This window comes from Drosophila suzukii, chromosome 2L (assembly GCF_043229965.1).
Source record: "Drosophila suzukii chromosome 2L, CBGP_Dsuzu_IsoJpt1.0, whole genome shotgun sequence".
Taxonomy (NCBI): Eukaryota; Metazoa; Arthropoda; class Insecta; order Diptera; family Drosophilidae; genus Drosophila; species Drosophila suzukii.
In genome coordinates this window covers 24505001-24519975 of record NC_092080.1, presented here as the reverse complement: position 1 = coordinate 24519975, position 14975 = coordinate 24505001, and the positions used below count along the sequence as shown (strand labels likewise).

Sequence of the window (14975 nt, the reverse complement as noted above, 5' to 3'; positions counted from 1 at the left end):
TTTTCACGGTCACTTTTTGGTACAATTTTTCGGCAGCTGTGGTCGCTTCGAAGAATTATCGAGAACTCAGCACACGCTGCAACTGCATTCGCAAAAAAAAGAACGTTAATAAGGGGAATCCCTAATAAAAAAAAGTCCACAAAAATGTTGAATCGTAACCGATATTTAAATGTAAAGTCAATGTTACCTATAGGCAACAGTGGGCATGAAAGGGTTAATTTAATTCCAATTGTTTATGGAAATTATTATTATTGTTAGTATTATTATTATTCATGCTATTAATATTCTTGTTATTATTATTATTGTGTTGTTGTAGTTATTATTCCGAAGGAAAATTTCTATAATTTTTTATATTACTCTGAATTGATATCATTAAGATTATTGTGCCTTTTTAATATTTCGAATATTTTGTCCGCCGTTTATTTTGACACTTTTCTCATTTTGTTCACCGTACATTGACATTTTTATATTTCGAACACATGGCCAACAGTTCTTTATTGTTTCAGCAACATTCGTGGCCACGAACAACTTTAGGAACTATAATTGTCAAATTTTAGTAGGCGATTACTATAAATTAAGTTTTTTAAAATTGTAAGTTTTAAATTTAGCAACTAAGCTTAATATAATATTGGATTAGATTAGATTAGATTGTTTCGCAGTGAAACTAGGACATTTTTTAGTTTGGCGAAAAATTCGGCTTGTAAAATAAACAAGCAAAGAAAAAATTGGTAGTATTGCGGTCTAATGTGCTTGCGCGTTGTACTCTGCACATCAGTATGAAAGGAATATATTTTTATAATTTTTAATAAGTTATTATTTTAAAAACAAGAAAGAACGCTATAGTCGAGTACCTCGATTATCAAGTACCCGTTTCTCAGCTAAAGGGACCAAAGAGAAATGGAGATATGCAAGCAGCAAAGAGAGATTGAAATGCGCAACCTACCCGCTATCTCAATATATGGTTATGTGGGCGGCAGACAGATTTAAGCGTTATTGGCGTTTGGGTCAATCGATAGGTATTGACGAGACTAATACATTTCAGTTAACACTTTTTTCTAGTACGAAAATTGTAGGTGCCACAGGCTTAGGCAGTTTGTGGGCGTTAGAGTGGGCGTGGCATATTCTCGTAACAAACTTCCGCTACGTACAAGGCTACGAAACCTAAATCTGAAATCCCAATTCTCTGTCTTTGATAGTTGCCGAGATATCCGCGTTCATATTTACGATATTTTTGTGGTTTGTGGGCTGTTTGTGGGCGTTTAAGTGGGCGTGGCAAACTTTTTTGGGTCAGTCGATAGGTATTGATGAGAACAATACATTTCATTTAAAATTTTTATTCTACCATCAAAACTGTAGGAGCCACAGTTTTGGGCGCTTTGTGGGCGTTAGAGTGGTAGTGGCACCCTGCTGAAACAAACACGTGCTGCGCAAGAAGCTCAGGAATCTGCATGGCAAATCCGAAAAGCCTAGCTCTTATAGTTTCCGAGATCTCAGCGTTCATACGGACAGACGGACATGGCTGATCCTAATCAAGAATATATACACTTTCCGACGAATCTATTATTCCCTTTTACTCTACGAGTAACGGGTATAACAAACAAAATATCTGTTTTGGTTTTTTTTCTTACTTCCGACCGGTTTTTTATTCCCGGTCGAGATTTCTACCGGGAACAAAAATGAACCGGGTGGGAAAAAATTCCGAAAAAAAAAGAATGGCAATGCTGTTTATGGAAGTTATTTTCAAAAGGCAATAAAAATAGCTCTATGTGGCAACGCTGGTACAGCAACAACGAGGAAACTAATTCAAAAAGCAATAGGAAAGTAAAAGAGTGCAATCGAAATGGATTTGCGGAAGCTTAATATGTTTAAAAACGCCAATATAAATATGCAGGCGGCAATCGCCTAAGTCGCTGGTCGCAAGGGGGACCTTAGGAAGGGCTCCATCTTCATGACCAGTCCGTTTAAATCACTTTTGAATAATCCGCGCCCGTTTTTTGTCGTCATCGATGATTTTCATTTCAAAAAAATATCCGCCTGGCGTTTTGAAAGCTGGAAGGCCATGGTGGTGGCCATTGCCACCCTCGAAGGGCAATTTATGCGCTTCGTCCACATCCAAATGGTAAGTTTAAATTTCTGTTTATGTTTTTTTCGGTCTTTGCTTTTGCCTTTGCCGGCCGCGCGCTGTTAGAGATGCTTATCGTATATCGTAGATATATCGGCCCCGTGGCAGTGCAGTGAAATCTACTGCCAAATGTAAAGCAATTTGAAAAAAGGCAGTATTTTTTGTAAAATGTAAAATGTTTTGTTATTAATTTATTATTTTATATATTATTATTTCATTATTTATTATTTTTATTTATATATATTTATTATATTTCAATATTTATTATTTATTTATTATTTCAATATTTATTATTGTATTTTTATTTAATATATATATTTAATATATATACATATTATTATTTTATTATTAAATATTTATGTATTGTATTTATTATATATATATTATATTTTCTTATTTATTATTTTTATTTATTATTTATATTTTTTCATAGATGTCTCCCGAGACCAGCAAGTTGGGGAAGGTCGAAATAAAGGATGGAGTTAGGGAGGTGTTTTACTTCGCCAAGAAGAACGGGCTGCAGCACCACCTGGTGGGAGCCTTGTGCGACGGTAACTTGGCCAACCAGGAGGCCACCCAGTGGCTCCTGCAAAATGATTACGCCTGCGAAGCAAACCCATTTTTTGCTCAACAAATTGATTACATGGTGGAAGGGAGCTCAAAAATCGGAAGAACATTTACGTAATTTATGGACAGACCCTTAACAGGTAAACGATCGCGCAAAAAAGAATGAAATCGCATAGTTCAATAGTTAGTATCAGCCTGATATAAAGTTAGTATTGTAAGTGACACAATTAGATTAGTAATTAATGCGAGCCTAATCAAATTAAGTAAACAAGAATTGAAATATTAAGTCCATGCGATAAATTCCAAAATCAGTTAAGTGTATAATCCACTTTTGCAAGGTCAGTGCATCCAATAATAAAATATACCATGGCTAGTTTTACTATACATATTATTGTTTAATTTATTATTTCGTATAATTTAAAATGATTTCTTGGCTTCCTAACTAAAAAGTCAACTATCTTAGGAACTAACGCTTAATAATATAAGATCCCTGGGATTAAACGGCTGCTGGTGGCTCATTTATAAGGCCGTAGAACAGTACCAGTTTGGTGGGATCGTGGCGCACTAGCACCATGAATGGAGTGTCTCCACGGAAGAGGACATCTGGTCCGGATTTCTTGAGGTACGTGACTGTAGACGCCGCCGCCTCCGTTCCCTGCTCGTTAACGGTGAAGTCGACTTTGTGGACGATGTCGTCCACAACCAAATCGGATTGAGCCCCTCCCGCTCCGGCTCTTCGCTGGGCCTCCAGGTTCTGCAGGCTATTTCCGCCCAGCGAACTCGTCCTGGAGACCTCGTTTGTGGCGATCAGGGAGAGATCATTCTGCACGGTGCTGAAGATGCCGCCCAGACCCATTTTCTGCATGACTGTCTTCAGATTCACCGACTCGGTGAGGTGCATCTTCGGGAACGCCACCAGTGCCTGCCGTCTGTACATCCTGCTGATCAAATCCTCCACCTTCTCCGGTGTCAAACGCTTCTGTAGTGTCATAAGTTCGACCACCGACGACTTAAAGGGCTGGATGATATACATGGTGCTCAGGTTTCCCCGGTAGGGCAACCCAATGATCTTGCAGCCAAGCTCGTGATCCTCGTGGTAGGGATACGATCCTCCCGTGGCCATCATCTGGACCCTCACCACTGGCTCAGTTCCCTCGCCGTTCGGATAGAAGTTATCTGGCCGGGTGGCCGATTCGATAAAGTCCGTCTCCCAGAAGGCCTTAAAGTACAGCGCGTTGGCCAGAATCATCCTGGTGCTCTGCGGAATATCGCTGGAGATGATGTTCTCGATGCGGTTCTTCGTGTTCCGTGCCACCCAGGAGTTGATGTTGTAGCGCGCTGTTGCCGGACTGCCCTCGAAATCCTGAACCTCCAGATCCGAACCGTAGACCATTGCGATAACCCGCCTGTAAATGGACAAAAGTGGAGCACATGAGTAATCAATCAATAAAGCGTTACCAATTAGGTATGCAAACGTCGTTGGGTAAAGTTGGGCAAGATTGTGGGAGGCTAGGCATGGGTTGGAGTATTAGAATGTATTTTTAGCTACAGTTCGACTTCAAACAAAATAATTAAAAACTCAGCGAATGTCTAGTCAATAATAATACATTTAGTGCCAATTTTAGGATTGTTGATACTATTGATTACATGCCTTATCTTAGCTGAAAATCTGTCATTTCATTACGGTTCCGGTAAGTTTGCTTCGCATTTACCTTATTAACCTTTTATACCCATTTATATTCTCTATTTACCATTAATATTTCTCACACAAACGATCACACTGGGAAATTTTCACAAAACGTGAATAATAACTGTTCCCCGTTAAATTGTAAACATAGTACGTATATATTTCTCAATGAAAGCTTGCTTTTAAAAGTGTCATAAATAAATGTGAAATTACATGTGTTCATTAGTCAACTTTTATTCCTACACAGAACAAAATGAGAAAAACCTTTTAAAAAAAAACCCTTAAAAGGCTAACGACTAATCCCTTCAATAAAATATAAAAAACCTTTTCAAATCTCTTCAAGTCTCGATCTTTAAAAGGAAGGAGACTTTAAAAAAAACAAGGAAGAACGCTATAGTCGAGTACCTCGACTATCAGATACCCGTTACTCAGCTATATGGAGATATGCAAGCAGCAAAGCGAGATTAAAATGCGCCACCTACCGGCGGTATACAGATTTAAGCGTTATGGGCGTTAGAGTGGGCGTGGCAAATTTTTTTTTGGATCAATCGATAGGTATCGACGAGACCAATACATTTCAGTTAAAATTTTTTATCTAGCATGAAAATTGTGGGCGTCACAGGTTTTCGCGGTTTGTGGGCGTTAAAGTGGGCGTGGCAAACTTTTTTTTGGGTCAATCGATAGGTATTGATGAGAACAATACATTTCAGTTAAAATTTTTATTCTAGCATCAAAACTGTAGGAGCCACAGTTTTGGGCGGTTTGTGGGCGTTAGAGTGGGCGTGGCACTGTGCTGAAACAAACTTGCGCTGCGCAGGAATCTCAGGAATCTGCGTGCCTAATCCCAGTATTGTAACTCTCATAGTTTCCGAGATCTCAGCGTTCATACGGACAGACGGACAGACGGACAGACGGACAGACGGACAGACGGACAGACGGACAGACGGACAGACGGACAGACGGACATGGCTAGATCGACTCGGCTAGTGATCCTGATCAAGAATATATATACTTTGTGGGGTCGGAAACGCTTCCTTCTGCCTGTTACATACTTTCCGACGAATCTAGTATACCCTTTTACTCTACGAGTAACGGGTATAAAAAGGAGGAAAGGCTTGAGATTTTGCTCCGTGTAATACCTCAAGGCGGTCGCTAATCGTCTGGCATTTCCCAGCGCCCATCCCCAACCTGATCTCGCTTGAGATCCAGTTTGCAGTCAATTATCCGCAGTGACGCTCACCTGTAGTCGGGGTTGAGTGAGTAGCCGGTCTGTGTGAACAGTCCGTTTGCCAAATGCACCTCGTGGGCTCCCGGTCTCTGGGCCCGTCGATTCGACCTCATAGGGCTGCTGGCTCGCCAGTTTGTTAGGGGTCGTCCTGGGGAAATTCCCTCTCTGGTGGGTTGAAGTAGGTCCTGCAGCATTATGCCGAACTGCTCATGCAGCCGGGATGTGTCCGATATTCCGAAGACTGCGGATAGCTCTTGGTAACTGCGACCCCTGGCGCCCAGCAGTAGTAGGGCCAGGGAGTTGACAATGCTCAAAGGAGAGAATATCTCCGTTTTCTTATAGCCCAAGTGCTGTCCCAGATAATTTGCGAAATTAAACACACTTTTCGCAATCTGATCGGAGATCGGCAGGTCGACGTAGGTGGATGAATAGGCAGCCGGAAGCGGCTTTTTAAGCGAACTGGGGTCGCTTTTTGTGGCAAGGCCATTCACAAGGCCGGGCGATTGCAGGGGCGGTAAAGTTGGAATCGTTGGCAGGGGAATCGACTGGATGTGCTGCGGTTCCTGCTGCTGCTGCGGAACCTGCATTCCTTTTTTTAGTCCGTTAATGGTGGCCACCGCTTCCGGAGTTCTCAGGTGATCTCGAAAAAGCTCCGACTCACAGCACACCGCACTCATCATTAAAAGTGCCAAAAGCAAGCGCCACATTTTGTAATTTTAATCTTGAGCGCACACAGAACTAACTATATATAGGTTGAGATATATATATATGGGGGTATATATATTGGGTTTTCAACGGTTACGGTTTAACGCGATGTGGCTGTTCGAGTTTTAGAGCCAGACTGAGCTGGTGGCGCTCAGCGCGAATCTTTATAAAACTGGAATCGGAAACTCGTTATCAGGCAAATACAACACACTCCTTCAAGCCCCGGTCTCTCAAGCTGCGCTCTTTATTCTCAGCTGATCTCGGGGAGCTTTTCGCTGACGTCGAGTCACTGGTTATACCCTGAGTTTGTTTACATGGATTGGCATCCGATTTCTGCACTTGTTATTGATCTCATCGATCGGTACTTTCTGTGTTCATGTACTGCCCCTTTCAATATTCTGCGAACTTAATGGCGGAAACCCATTTAAGCTCTCTCCGTCTATGTGTATATTTTGGCCCGTGACGAACATACTAAAATTCTCGCGGCCCCTCTAATATTCTCTCGCACCCGGTGAGTAAATATTTTAAATAATTTACAAGCTATACACCATTTATGTTAGATGCGTGTTCGCTGCTTTGTCATTGGAAAGTTCGCTCACACTGGCACTGTTATAAAGCTGGGAGTTTACCAGCGCTAGGATAAGATGAGCACAATGCTGGGCCATTAGAACTTCATGCAAATAAGTTTTAATATCGATATAAAAAGACATCCCACGTACCGGAAGTAAATTCAAAATTAGCCCATTTTGCATTATAAACTACTCGGGAATGATGAGTAATTTGCCCTTTGAGCGATACCCAAGAATATCTAACTAACGGGTAGGTATTACATGAGAATAGATTTATAAAGGGTTGCTTTGTTGAACAAAGTGTGATTTTTGGGATGATCATCGTGATATTTTACCATTTTTTTTGTTGTTGCATTGACACCGTGATAAAAATAGAAATTTCCCAGCGCTAGGATAGGATGAGCACAATTCTGGTTCATAAGATTTTCATTCAAATGGGTTTTAACATCGATAGAAAAAGCCATTACACGTACCGGTAGTAAATTCAAAATAGGCCCGCTTAGCATTTTAAACTACTTGGGAATGATAAGTAATTTAACTAATGAGCTATGACTTAATAACACCAGTTTACAAAAGAAAATTGATGAAATACGCCTTTCAGGAAACCTTTGTTTTCCGGTAAGATACATCTCCCTGATTAAGAAAAGGGCACTTAAAATTTTTTCTATGGTACCAATTTTTTTTAAAGTGTAAAAAACGTTTTTCGCACTTTTTTATTTTATAACTCGAGTTGTGATAAACCGAATTCGGTCATTAAGGACTCATTTTACAGGTAATAGAATGCCCTTTAACTTTCTTATACACATCATTAAGTTCCATTCATTAGTTCAAAAGCTACACTTCGTCAAAGTTGAAAAATTTGGAAAAAAATCAAAAACGCTGGCATAAATGGCTTCTTTAAAAATACACGCGTAAAAACCGAAATTAGTTTTACGTTGTTTTCTTGATGGCTGAACCATAACGGAGAATATGCGCCATAGATCACGACAATCCGTTGGTAAATCGATTTTTAACAGATTTTTAAACGTATATACCCAAGTTCATTATTCGGGAGCAGCGGCCGTTAAACGTTATTTTAAATTTTCAGTGCTGGGGAACGTAAGAATTTGGTGCAAGTTGTTATGCATAACGTCAGTTTCTTTGCTATTAGCGCTGGGCAAGCTAAAGAGTATGCGATTGCAGTTACGAGGAAATCATTTTCATATATTTTTAGCAAGGAAACTGACGTTATGCATAACAACTTGCACCAAATTCTTACGTTCCCCAACACTGAAAATTTAAAATAACGTTTAACGGCCGCTGCTCCCGAATAATGAACTTGGGTATATACGTTTAAAAATCTGTTAAAAATCGATTTACCAACGGATTGTCGTGATCTATGGCGCATATTCTCCGTTATGGTTCAGCCATCAAGAAAACAACGTAAAACTAATTTCGGTTTTTACGCGTGTATTTTTAAAGAAGCCATTTATGCCAGCGTTTTTGATTTTTTTCCAAATTTTTCAACTTTGACGAAGTGTAGCTTTTGAACTAATGAATGGAACTTAATGATGTGTATAAGAAAGTTAAAGGGCATTCTATAACCTGTAAAATGAGTCCTTAATGACCGAATTCGGTTTATCACAACTCGAGTTATAAAATAAAAAAGTGCGAAAAACGTTTTTTACACTTTAAAAAAAATTGGTACCATAGAAAAAATTTTAAGTGCCCTTTTCTTAATCAGGGAGATGTATCTTACCGGAAAACAAAGGTTTCCTGAAAGGCGTATTTCATCAATTTTTTTTTGTAAACTGGTGTAATGGGAACAACCTAATTTTGCTTTGTTAAAAAATGGTGTTTTTTTTTGAGATTAGCATCACGATATTTTACAAGTTTCAATTAATTACTGAATTAATTGTTAAAATTGATATACCTGATAAAACAAAATAAATGGTATTCTAAAAAAATATAACAAGACAGCGAAAAAAAAGGAAATATCACCCGGAAATGTATTTCGGAAGGCTTTAGCAACATGGAAACAAAGAAAGATTGTATCACACGTTTCGGTAAGAATATAAAAAAATTCAACGTGACTATAATTTTGAATTACAAAAGAAAGGTGAATAACACCCTTTTAAAATAAATATATTTGAAGATCACACTGAATAATATTCTTTATATAGTCATTTTTTCTTTATTTCGTCAAATGTAATGAATTTTAAGTTATGTAACATATTGTTGTTTACCACGGCTGTCTCCCTTGATAAACTGAGCAAATAAACCTAGGAATTGCAATTCTCACGCGATTGTTAGTGACACACTTTTTATAAATTGAATTGAATTATTTATAAAACTGCAATTCGATCAGCCTAATGACTAAGCAGCTACCATAATGTATAATTTAATGACAAAGTTGTTATAAAAATATTAAATCTCAAAAAATATGTTTTTGCGACGCCATAATGTAAAGTAAATTCAACACAATAAATAAATTCAACACACACAGAATATACCAATCACACATATCGCCCCTGTAGTTCCTCACATTTCGTGCAGATAAAACCATATCATGAGGTTAAAATATACCTTATATAATGAGCACTTTCAGAATAAGAACATGGCAATTTTTTGAGTTGATCGTTATTAAAATCCAAATTGTGGTCAATTTAAGATCTTTCCAGTGCGAACGTTCTGAAAATGTTCCGTATTGTTTGTAATTTGATTGTTGAAATAAATTTGCGCTTCTTTGATCTGCATGCCTCTTTCCAAAATTCTAGCCTTTATAGTATCCGAAATCACAGTGCTCATAAGGCTGACTTTTATCAGTTCAGAACAGCCATCCCTGCGTGAGAATTTAGTTTTAAGGGTCTGTTTAAGGGTCAGGAACTCATTTGAATTACAACAGTTAAGTGTAAAAACATCTACGTCGACGTCCATGGCTACTGAAACCCTAAAGCTGTAGACCTGATATATATCTCAACACCCACTCCTAACTTCTTGTAGAGTGAAGGGGTATACTAGGTTCGACGGAAAGTATGTAACAGGTAGAAGCAACCGTTTCCGACCCAATAAAGAATATATATTCTCGATCAGGATAACTAGTCGAGTCGATCTAGATATGTCCCACTTTCCGTCTATGAAAGAGCTCGAAGACTAAAAGAGCAGAACGTTGAGATTATCATGCAGATTCTTGGTCTTCCTGCGCAGCGCAAGTATGTTTCAGCAGGGTGCCACGCCCACTCAAACACCCAAAAACGACCATATCGCTAAAATCCGTCTAGCGCCCACATAATATTATATTGATTTAATATTTTGTAAATATTTAAATGAGATTTTGTTCTTATTATTAATAGCTACCTGCATGCCAAAGATTATTAATATCGGTCCATTTATTAAAAAGTTATATCCAAATAACAATAAATAACTAGCAAATTCAACAAAGTGCGAGGGAGATGATGAGATAGTCATACAGCAAATCGGCTGTTTACGAGATTATACTAACACTCCAACCAGCTTTCATTCCTATAGTGGAGTCTAGGTGAAATCTCAAAACAGAAGTTGGGAATAAACGGTGGCGCTTTTGGGTGGTCTGCAATCTAGCACTCCCTTTAGTTGAGTAACGGGTATCTGATAGTCGAGGGCGTCGACTATAGCGTTTTCTCTCGTACTAAAGTTATAACCTCAACTATAAGCACTTTTTGACAAGGTAAAAAAAATAGTGACGATCGGACCTTCAACAATTTTTGTGACGAGCAATGATTATACCCGAACTAAAGAAATACACTTTTTAAATGTACTTAATCGAAACACTGGGACACTTTTTTTACTACTTTTAGAATGTTTAATACATTTATTTGTAATTTAATAAGTGAACTTTTTTCTTTAGACGTACATGTCTACGCAGTTTGGTTTAATATTGTCAATCAGCCCAATAGGTTGTGTCTATGGCTTGGAAACCAATTTTCTCAAACATGCTCCTCGAGGCCGTGTTTTGTGTGACCACTGGGGCCACAACTTGATCTCCTAGTGCGGATATCTTCTTCGCCATAGATTTCACCAGCAAGCTGCCCAGACCCAGACGTTTATGTGATTCCAAAACCTGCAACAGACCCAAAGACCCAATCGGCAACCTAAATAGGTAATGGAAAATATCAAAACAGAGGTTTTATAAATATATTTCGTTAACTTACCTCAAACACCAGGCAACCAATTTTCCGCTGTCATCATAAGCCCCTAAATTTACGTTATACTTTATTAAACTTCTAACAAAGTTTACTGAGCCGGGTGCTCGATGGGGCCAGATTTCATTAATGGTTTCTGCATCTTCCAGAGCCAAGTTCAAGAGAGTAATGCCAGAAGGGGCCCTGGATTAAATTTGTTTATGAAACTGGTAAGCTAGAATACAAAAATAAACTTACTCAATAGCAAAAGTATCTATAACTTCCTTGCTTGCACTATACCAAATGGTTTCAACAATAAATGGATCTTTGTTGGTGTAATATTTCCTGCCAATATGTTCTACTGCCGGCTTTAGTCGAGAACAAAATCCATAAAAGGTATATTTTTTCTCAAAGGAATCAAGGCATTCTAGGGCTTTTATGGCACGATCCAAGTTATCGCCAAGAGTGTTAAAGTATAGGTGCTTAAGAGGTGTTCCGATATCTACCTAGATTTGGGCAAAATTAACAAATAAACTAAATCTGTATCGCATTACTTACAGTTAAAACAAAAGTTCCATCGTTTTGCCAGTTCCCATTTAATGATAAGAATGTTACTTTCAGATCTGGATCTTTTTCCACCCACTTGATGAAATTATTTATGCACAAATAGCCTTGGGGATCGGTATCTTTGTGGACATACAAATCCCGCAGCTTAGTCCAATCGCTGCGGGGAATTTCAATCAATGAATTCTCCTCTGACATGAAGACTACCTCTCTTTCCAAAAGCCGATCGAAGACTGATTTGCGAAATAGAACGAACCAAGAGAAATACATTGCTGTGTTCTGAAGTAATGAGAAATGGCATTTAAGAGAAATGGCATTGAAGAGAGAGATAGAAAACATATATTTACGAAATACGATTACGAGGCAAATTAAAGCAAATAATCGGAATTTTCTCTGTAAGCAGCCGACAATAAATTCCATTTGATTTCTAGATTAGTGTAAAGTGTTAAAAATTGATAAGAATATTTTGTTTCTTGTATTGTTTTACTTAAAAAGGGGATGGCACCACTGCCCAGAAAAGTTTATTGATGGGCTTAAAGCCCAATTTCTCAAACATCTTTTGGGAATTCCGATTTTCGGGCACAACGGTGGTCAGAACTTCCGATCCTGTGGACTTAATCTTGTATGCCATAAAGCCCACTGCCAAAGATCCTAATCCTTTCCGACGATGTGAAGATAAAACATGCAGGTTGCTCAAGCTGCCATTGGGAGATCTGTAAGAATACAGGATAATATACAATAAAAAGTAATGAGAGATAGATTTTTTTTTGTCACCTAAGACACCAAGCTAAGGGTTCTCCATTGTTATCAAAAACGCCAGCCGCAACATTGTTCTCCATAATTCCTCGTATAAAACGTATAGAATCTACTGAGCGATAAGTCCAGTTTTTATCGACCAAGTCAGCATATTTTGAACTTAGACAACCAACTTTATTCGAGACATCTAATCTAAAGGATGGATAATGCAAAAAATGTATTTATCATAAATATGTATCCCACCTTGGTGTCCAACGGGGAACTTTGGCGCTTGGTAGGTGATAAACTATAGCTGGCTGATGTTCAAGTTCACTCAAGTCTTGACCCAACTGCAACCAATAGTTCTCAACTAGTGGCTTTAAACGTTCTTCATAGCCACAGATCAAATGGAATACTTTCAAATTGAGGGAGCACAACAAAGACTTTAGATCTTCTAGAAGACCTTTGACCGTGTTAAGGTAAATGTAAGCCTTGCTATCTAAACAATGCTGAAATCAAGATCTCACTTAAAATCACAAATCCGTAGTATAGCTAGAAATAAGCGTTTACAACAAGTATATAGCTGCCATGTGTAGTCCAATCCTTATCGGTCGAATATATCTCAATTGCCTCGGCATTGGATGAAGGTTTGTAATTCATAAAGTATTCGATTAGGTCGAAACCCGTGAGATTTGTCCGATCACTGGCATATAAGTCTCTCAGCGTTCCCCACTGACCGCGAGCAATTTGTAGCGATTTAAATCCCATTGAACTTGTTGCTGAGACTTTAACGAAATGATACTGAAAATCGCCGCTGTTTTATACGTACATGAACACATTTCTCTAATCTCATTGCGTAGGTTTATCTTCTTTAACTTAAGAGACTGACCTGACGTCACAGATCAAATGTTTTCTACTCTTATACAGACACCTTCTATAAGTTTCAACAATCTCTCGATAGCATTTACTCATTTTTGCGTTTTTATCGACGATTCCAAAAAGCTGTTAAAGCCTGTTAAGTTTTCTTTTCAAAAAAAATTTAGAACAAGAGATACATCAAATGATTAAAATGTTCGGGAAATATGGTTATGAATTTTTTAAATGATTCATATTGGAGATTCAATTACACAGAAAGGGAAATTATGAGATGTAAGGACCTTTTCCAGCAAATTGTTGTCTGGATTTTATTTATAACAGCTGCCATTCCTTTCTTTAATCCCCAAATGATTATAGCTCCGATCATTAATCAAACCAGTTATATGGCAATACTTATTTTCACCAGAAGTTTCCCCAAATATTAGTAATGCATAGTTTTCAACTAACTGACCGTTACGCAAAAAGCCTTTAAATTTCGCATTGACAGAAAGCACTTTAAAAAAATGTTCATAAACAGTCGAAGTAAAAGGGCTAGTCCGTTAATTGATAAACGTGTAAGAAGTAGAAGAACATATTTCCTATCATTTGAAGTATATATGTACATAGTCCATCTGAGCATGTCGCTCCGAGTGAACGTCCAGAACTTGCCATCTATAAGATCTACCCTCTAGTAATACCTTGGCAACGCAAGTTTTAGATGTATCCAAATACCGTAATTCTTTCAAATCGGTGTATTATTAAGAAAGTTGAAAAGATACATTAACGTTAGTTGCAAAGTCAAAGGCTAGAGTGACGGGTATCTGATAGTCGGGGCACTCAACCGTAGCGTTAGTTCTTGTTTTGATATTTACAAATAAATTATATAATATATTTATTAGTAAATTTTAATGTTGTAGCAAAAAAAAAAAGTGCAAGACCATAGACAAAATATGAGATTTCCTTTCCATATATTTAATTTAATTTTGTTATTTAATTTAATTTTGCCATAAATATAAGGACTAGGGTCATCTTGTTAAGTTCATTTCATGTTCTTAGTGTATACAAGTAAAATCATCAAGCTGTCCATTTTTTATATTCCTCAAGGTGTAGTTTCCAAGAACCTTAGCATCACCAGAACACGGCTGTTAAAGTTCTCGATGACAGAAATCAAAAAGATTTAATGCCAGTCGCGCCCCTTTAGCACCTTCTATACCTGAGCCAATCAGTTACAAGTAGCAATCAAAGTCAATAATAATTCACTTGGACCTATTCTGAGTGGTTGATGCCATTAAAGCTGATCAATTTACGCACGCATGTCTGGTTTTTGGACACCCGAGGCCGCCGACTAGCTGACACTGGGGTCACCAGGCATACGGTATGTAAAATTTGAACACTTCGGAGAAGACGGTCGATCGGTTCGACGGAGAGCAGGCCTAATCAGTATCATTCGAATGTTGGAGCGTTCTAGTCCGCTTTGATTCCCCTCCGTTGACGGCGATGACGTGATCCCAGCTGCTACAGTTTAAACTGTCTCAGTTTTGCATTCCGCGGGTAGTTTGACCAAAATGGCACGCCACTTAATTCGGGGCATCGCAAACGTCGGGTTCTAGTGCGGCAGCAATATTCCGAAGTTCAAAAACCACTCCTACAAATTCATCAGAAAATCAACAAACTACGGCTTATCATTGACAGGCGAACCGGTTTGCCCAACAGATAAAGCCAGACTACGCCCGCACTTGGATATTTCAAATACCTGGCCACAGACATGGGTCATAAGCTTTCGTGTTGCAAAAGCTGCGATGAA

At 38.4% G+C, this 14975-nt stretch overlaps 5 protein-coding genes across 10 annotated transcripts in view; 2 read left to right on the top strand and 3 right to left on the bottom strand.

The window, feature by feature from the left end:
• The first annotated feature begins 810 nt into the window (after positions 1-810).
• On the top strand, positions 811-2908 carry LOC139355168 (uncharacterized). Its single transcript, XM_070999528.1, has 2 exons — positions 811-2119; positions 2556-2908. The coding sequence occupies exons 1-2, from the start codon at positions 1949-1951 to the stop codon at positions 2805-2807; spliced, it is 423 nt and encodes a 140-aa protein (XP_070855629.1). The 5' UTR covers positions 811-1948; the 3' UTR covers positions 2808-2908.
• Positions 2909-3060: 152 nt separating this feature from the next.
• LOC108019162 (serine protease inhibitor 28Dc) lies at positions 3061-6457 on the bottom strand. The gene is made up of 2 exons (XM_017086914.4): positions 5617-6457; positions 3061-4095 (listed from the first exon to the last, which is right to left on the bottom strand). Exons 1-2 carry the CDS (start codon positions 6309-6311, stop codon positions 3186-3188), a joined length of 1605 nt encoding a protein of 534 aa, XP_016942403.3. The 5' UTR covers positions 6312-6457; the 3' UTR covers positions 3061-3185.
• A 4218-nt stretch (positions 6458-10675) lies between these two features.
• Positions 10676-11831, bottom strand: LOC108018947 (uncharacterized). Its single transcript, XM_017086549.4, has 4 exons — positions 11576-11831; positions 11276-11523; positions 11048-11221; positions 10676-10987 (listed from the first exon to the last, which is right to left on the bottom strand). The coding sequence occupies exons 1-4, from the start codon at positions 11777-11779 to the stop codon at positions 10777-10779; spliced, it is 837 nt and encodes a 278-aa protein (XP_016942038.4). The 5' UTR covers positions 11780-11831; the 3' UTR covers positions 10676-10776.
• Positions 11832-11984: 153 nt separating this feature from the next.
• Glyat (Glycine N-acyltransferase) lies at positions 11985-13184 on the bottom strand. 5 transcript variants are annotated; one of them, XM_070999524.1, is made up of 5 exons: positions 12887-13127; positions 12581-12825; positions 12356-12529; positions 12069-12294; positions 11985-12008 (listed from the first exon to the last, which is right to left on the bottom strand). In XM_070999524.1, the coding sequence occupies exons 1-4, from the start codon at positions 13082-13084 to the stop codon at positions 12069-12071; spliced, it is 843 nt and encodes a 280-aa protein (XP_070855625.1). In that variant the 5' UTR covers positions 13085-13127; the 3' UTR covers positions 11985-12008. The 5 variants fall into 5 exon arrangements, with proteins under 5 accessions (XP_070855625.1, XP_070855627.1, XP_070855628.1 ...); XM_070999525.1 differs by lacking the exon at positions 12887-13127 and adding an exon at positions 13146-13184 and having other exon boundaries at positions 11992-12008; XM_070999526.1 differs by lacking the exons at positions 12581-12825; positions 12887-13127 and adding an exon at positions 13146-13164 and having other exon boundaries at positions 11990-12008.
• Positions 13185-14628: 1444 nt separating this feature from the next.
• LOC108019208 (annulin) overlaps positions 14629-14975 on the top strand; it is a 7228-nt gene continuing 6881 nt past the window's right edge. For both annotated transcript variants that reach the window (XM_017087003.4, XM_017087002.4), the window contains exon 1: positions 14629-14975. This exon is cut by the window's right edge and continues 100 nt beyond it. In XM_017087003.4, coding sequence (XP_016942492.3) covers positions 14937-14975 — 39 coding nt within the window. In that variant the 5' untranslated portion in view covers positions 14629-14936.

Excerpts from the sequence above, each read along its gene's own strand:
- LOC139355168 (XM_070999528.1), top strand. The coding sequence starts at position 1,949 with ATGACCAGTCCGTTTAAATCACTTTTGAATAATCCGCGCCCGTTTTTT. Across the intron at positions 2,120-2,555 it reads GCTTCGTCCACATCCAAATG|ATGTCTCCCGAGACCAGCAA; the intron begins GTAAGTTTAAAT and ends ATTTTTTCATAG.
- LOC108019162 (XM_017086914.4), bottom strand. The coding sequence starts at position 6,311 with ATGTGGCGCTTGCTTTTGGCACTTTTAATGATGAGTGCGGTGTGCTGT. Across the intron at positions 4,096-5,616 it reads TCACTCAACCCCGACTACAG|GCGGGTTATCGCAATGGTCT; the intron begins GTGAGCGTCACT and ends GTCCATTTACAG.
- LOC108018947 (XM_017086549.4), bottom strand. The coding sequence starts at position 11,779 with ATGTCAGAGGAGAATTCATTGATTGAAATTCCCCGCAGCGATTGGACT. Across the intron at positions 11,524-11,575 it reads ATGGAACTTTTGTTTTAACT|GTAGATATCGGAACACCTCT; the intron begins GTAAGTAATGCG and ends GCCCAAATCTAG. Across the intron at positions 11,222-11,275 it reads ATAGATACTTTTGCTATTGA|GGCCCCTTCTGGCATTACTC; the intron begins GTAAGTTTATTT and ends AATTTAATCCAG.
- Glyat (XM_070999524.1), bottom strand. The coding sequence starts at position 13,084 with ATGGGATTTAAATCGCTACAAATTGCTCGCGGTCAGTGGGGAACGCTG. Across the intron at positions 12,826-12,886 it reads ATGGCAGCTATATACTTGTT|CATTGTTTAGATAGCAAGGC; the intron begins GTAAACGCTTAT and ends TCTTGATTTCAG. Across the intron at positions 12,530-12,580 it reads GTTCCCCGTTGGACACCAAG|ATTAGATGTCTCGAATAAAG; the intron begins GTGGGATACATA and ends TCCATCCTTTAG.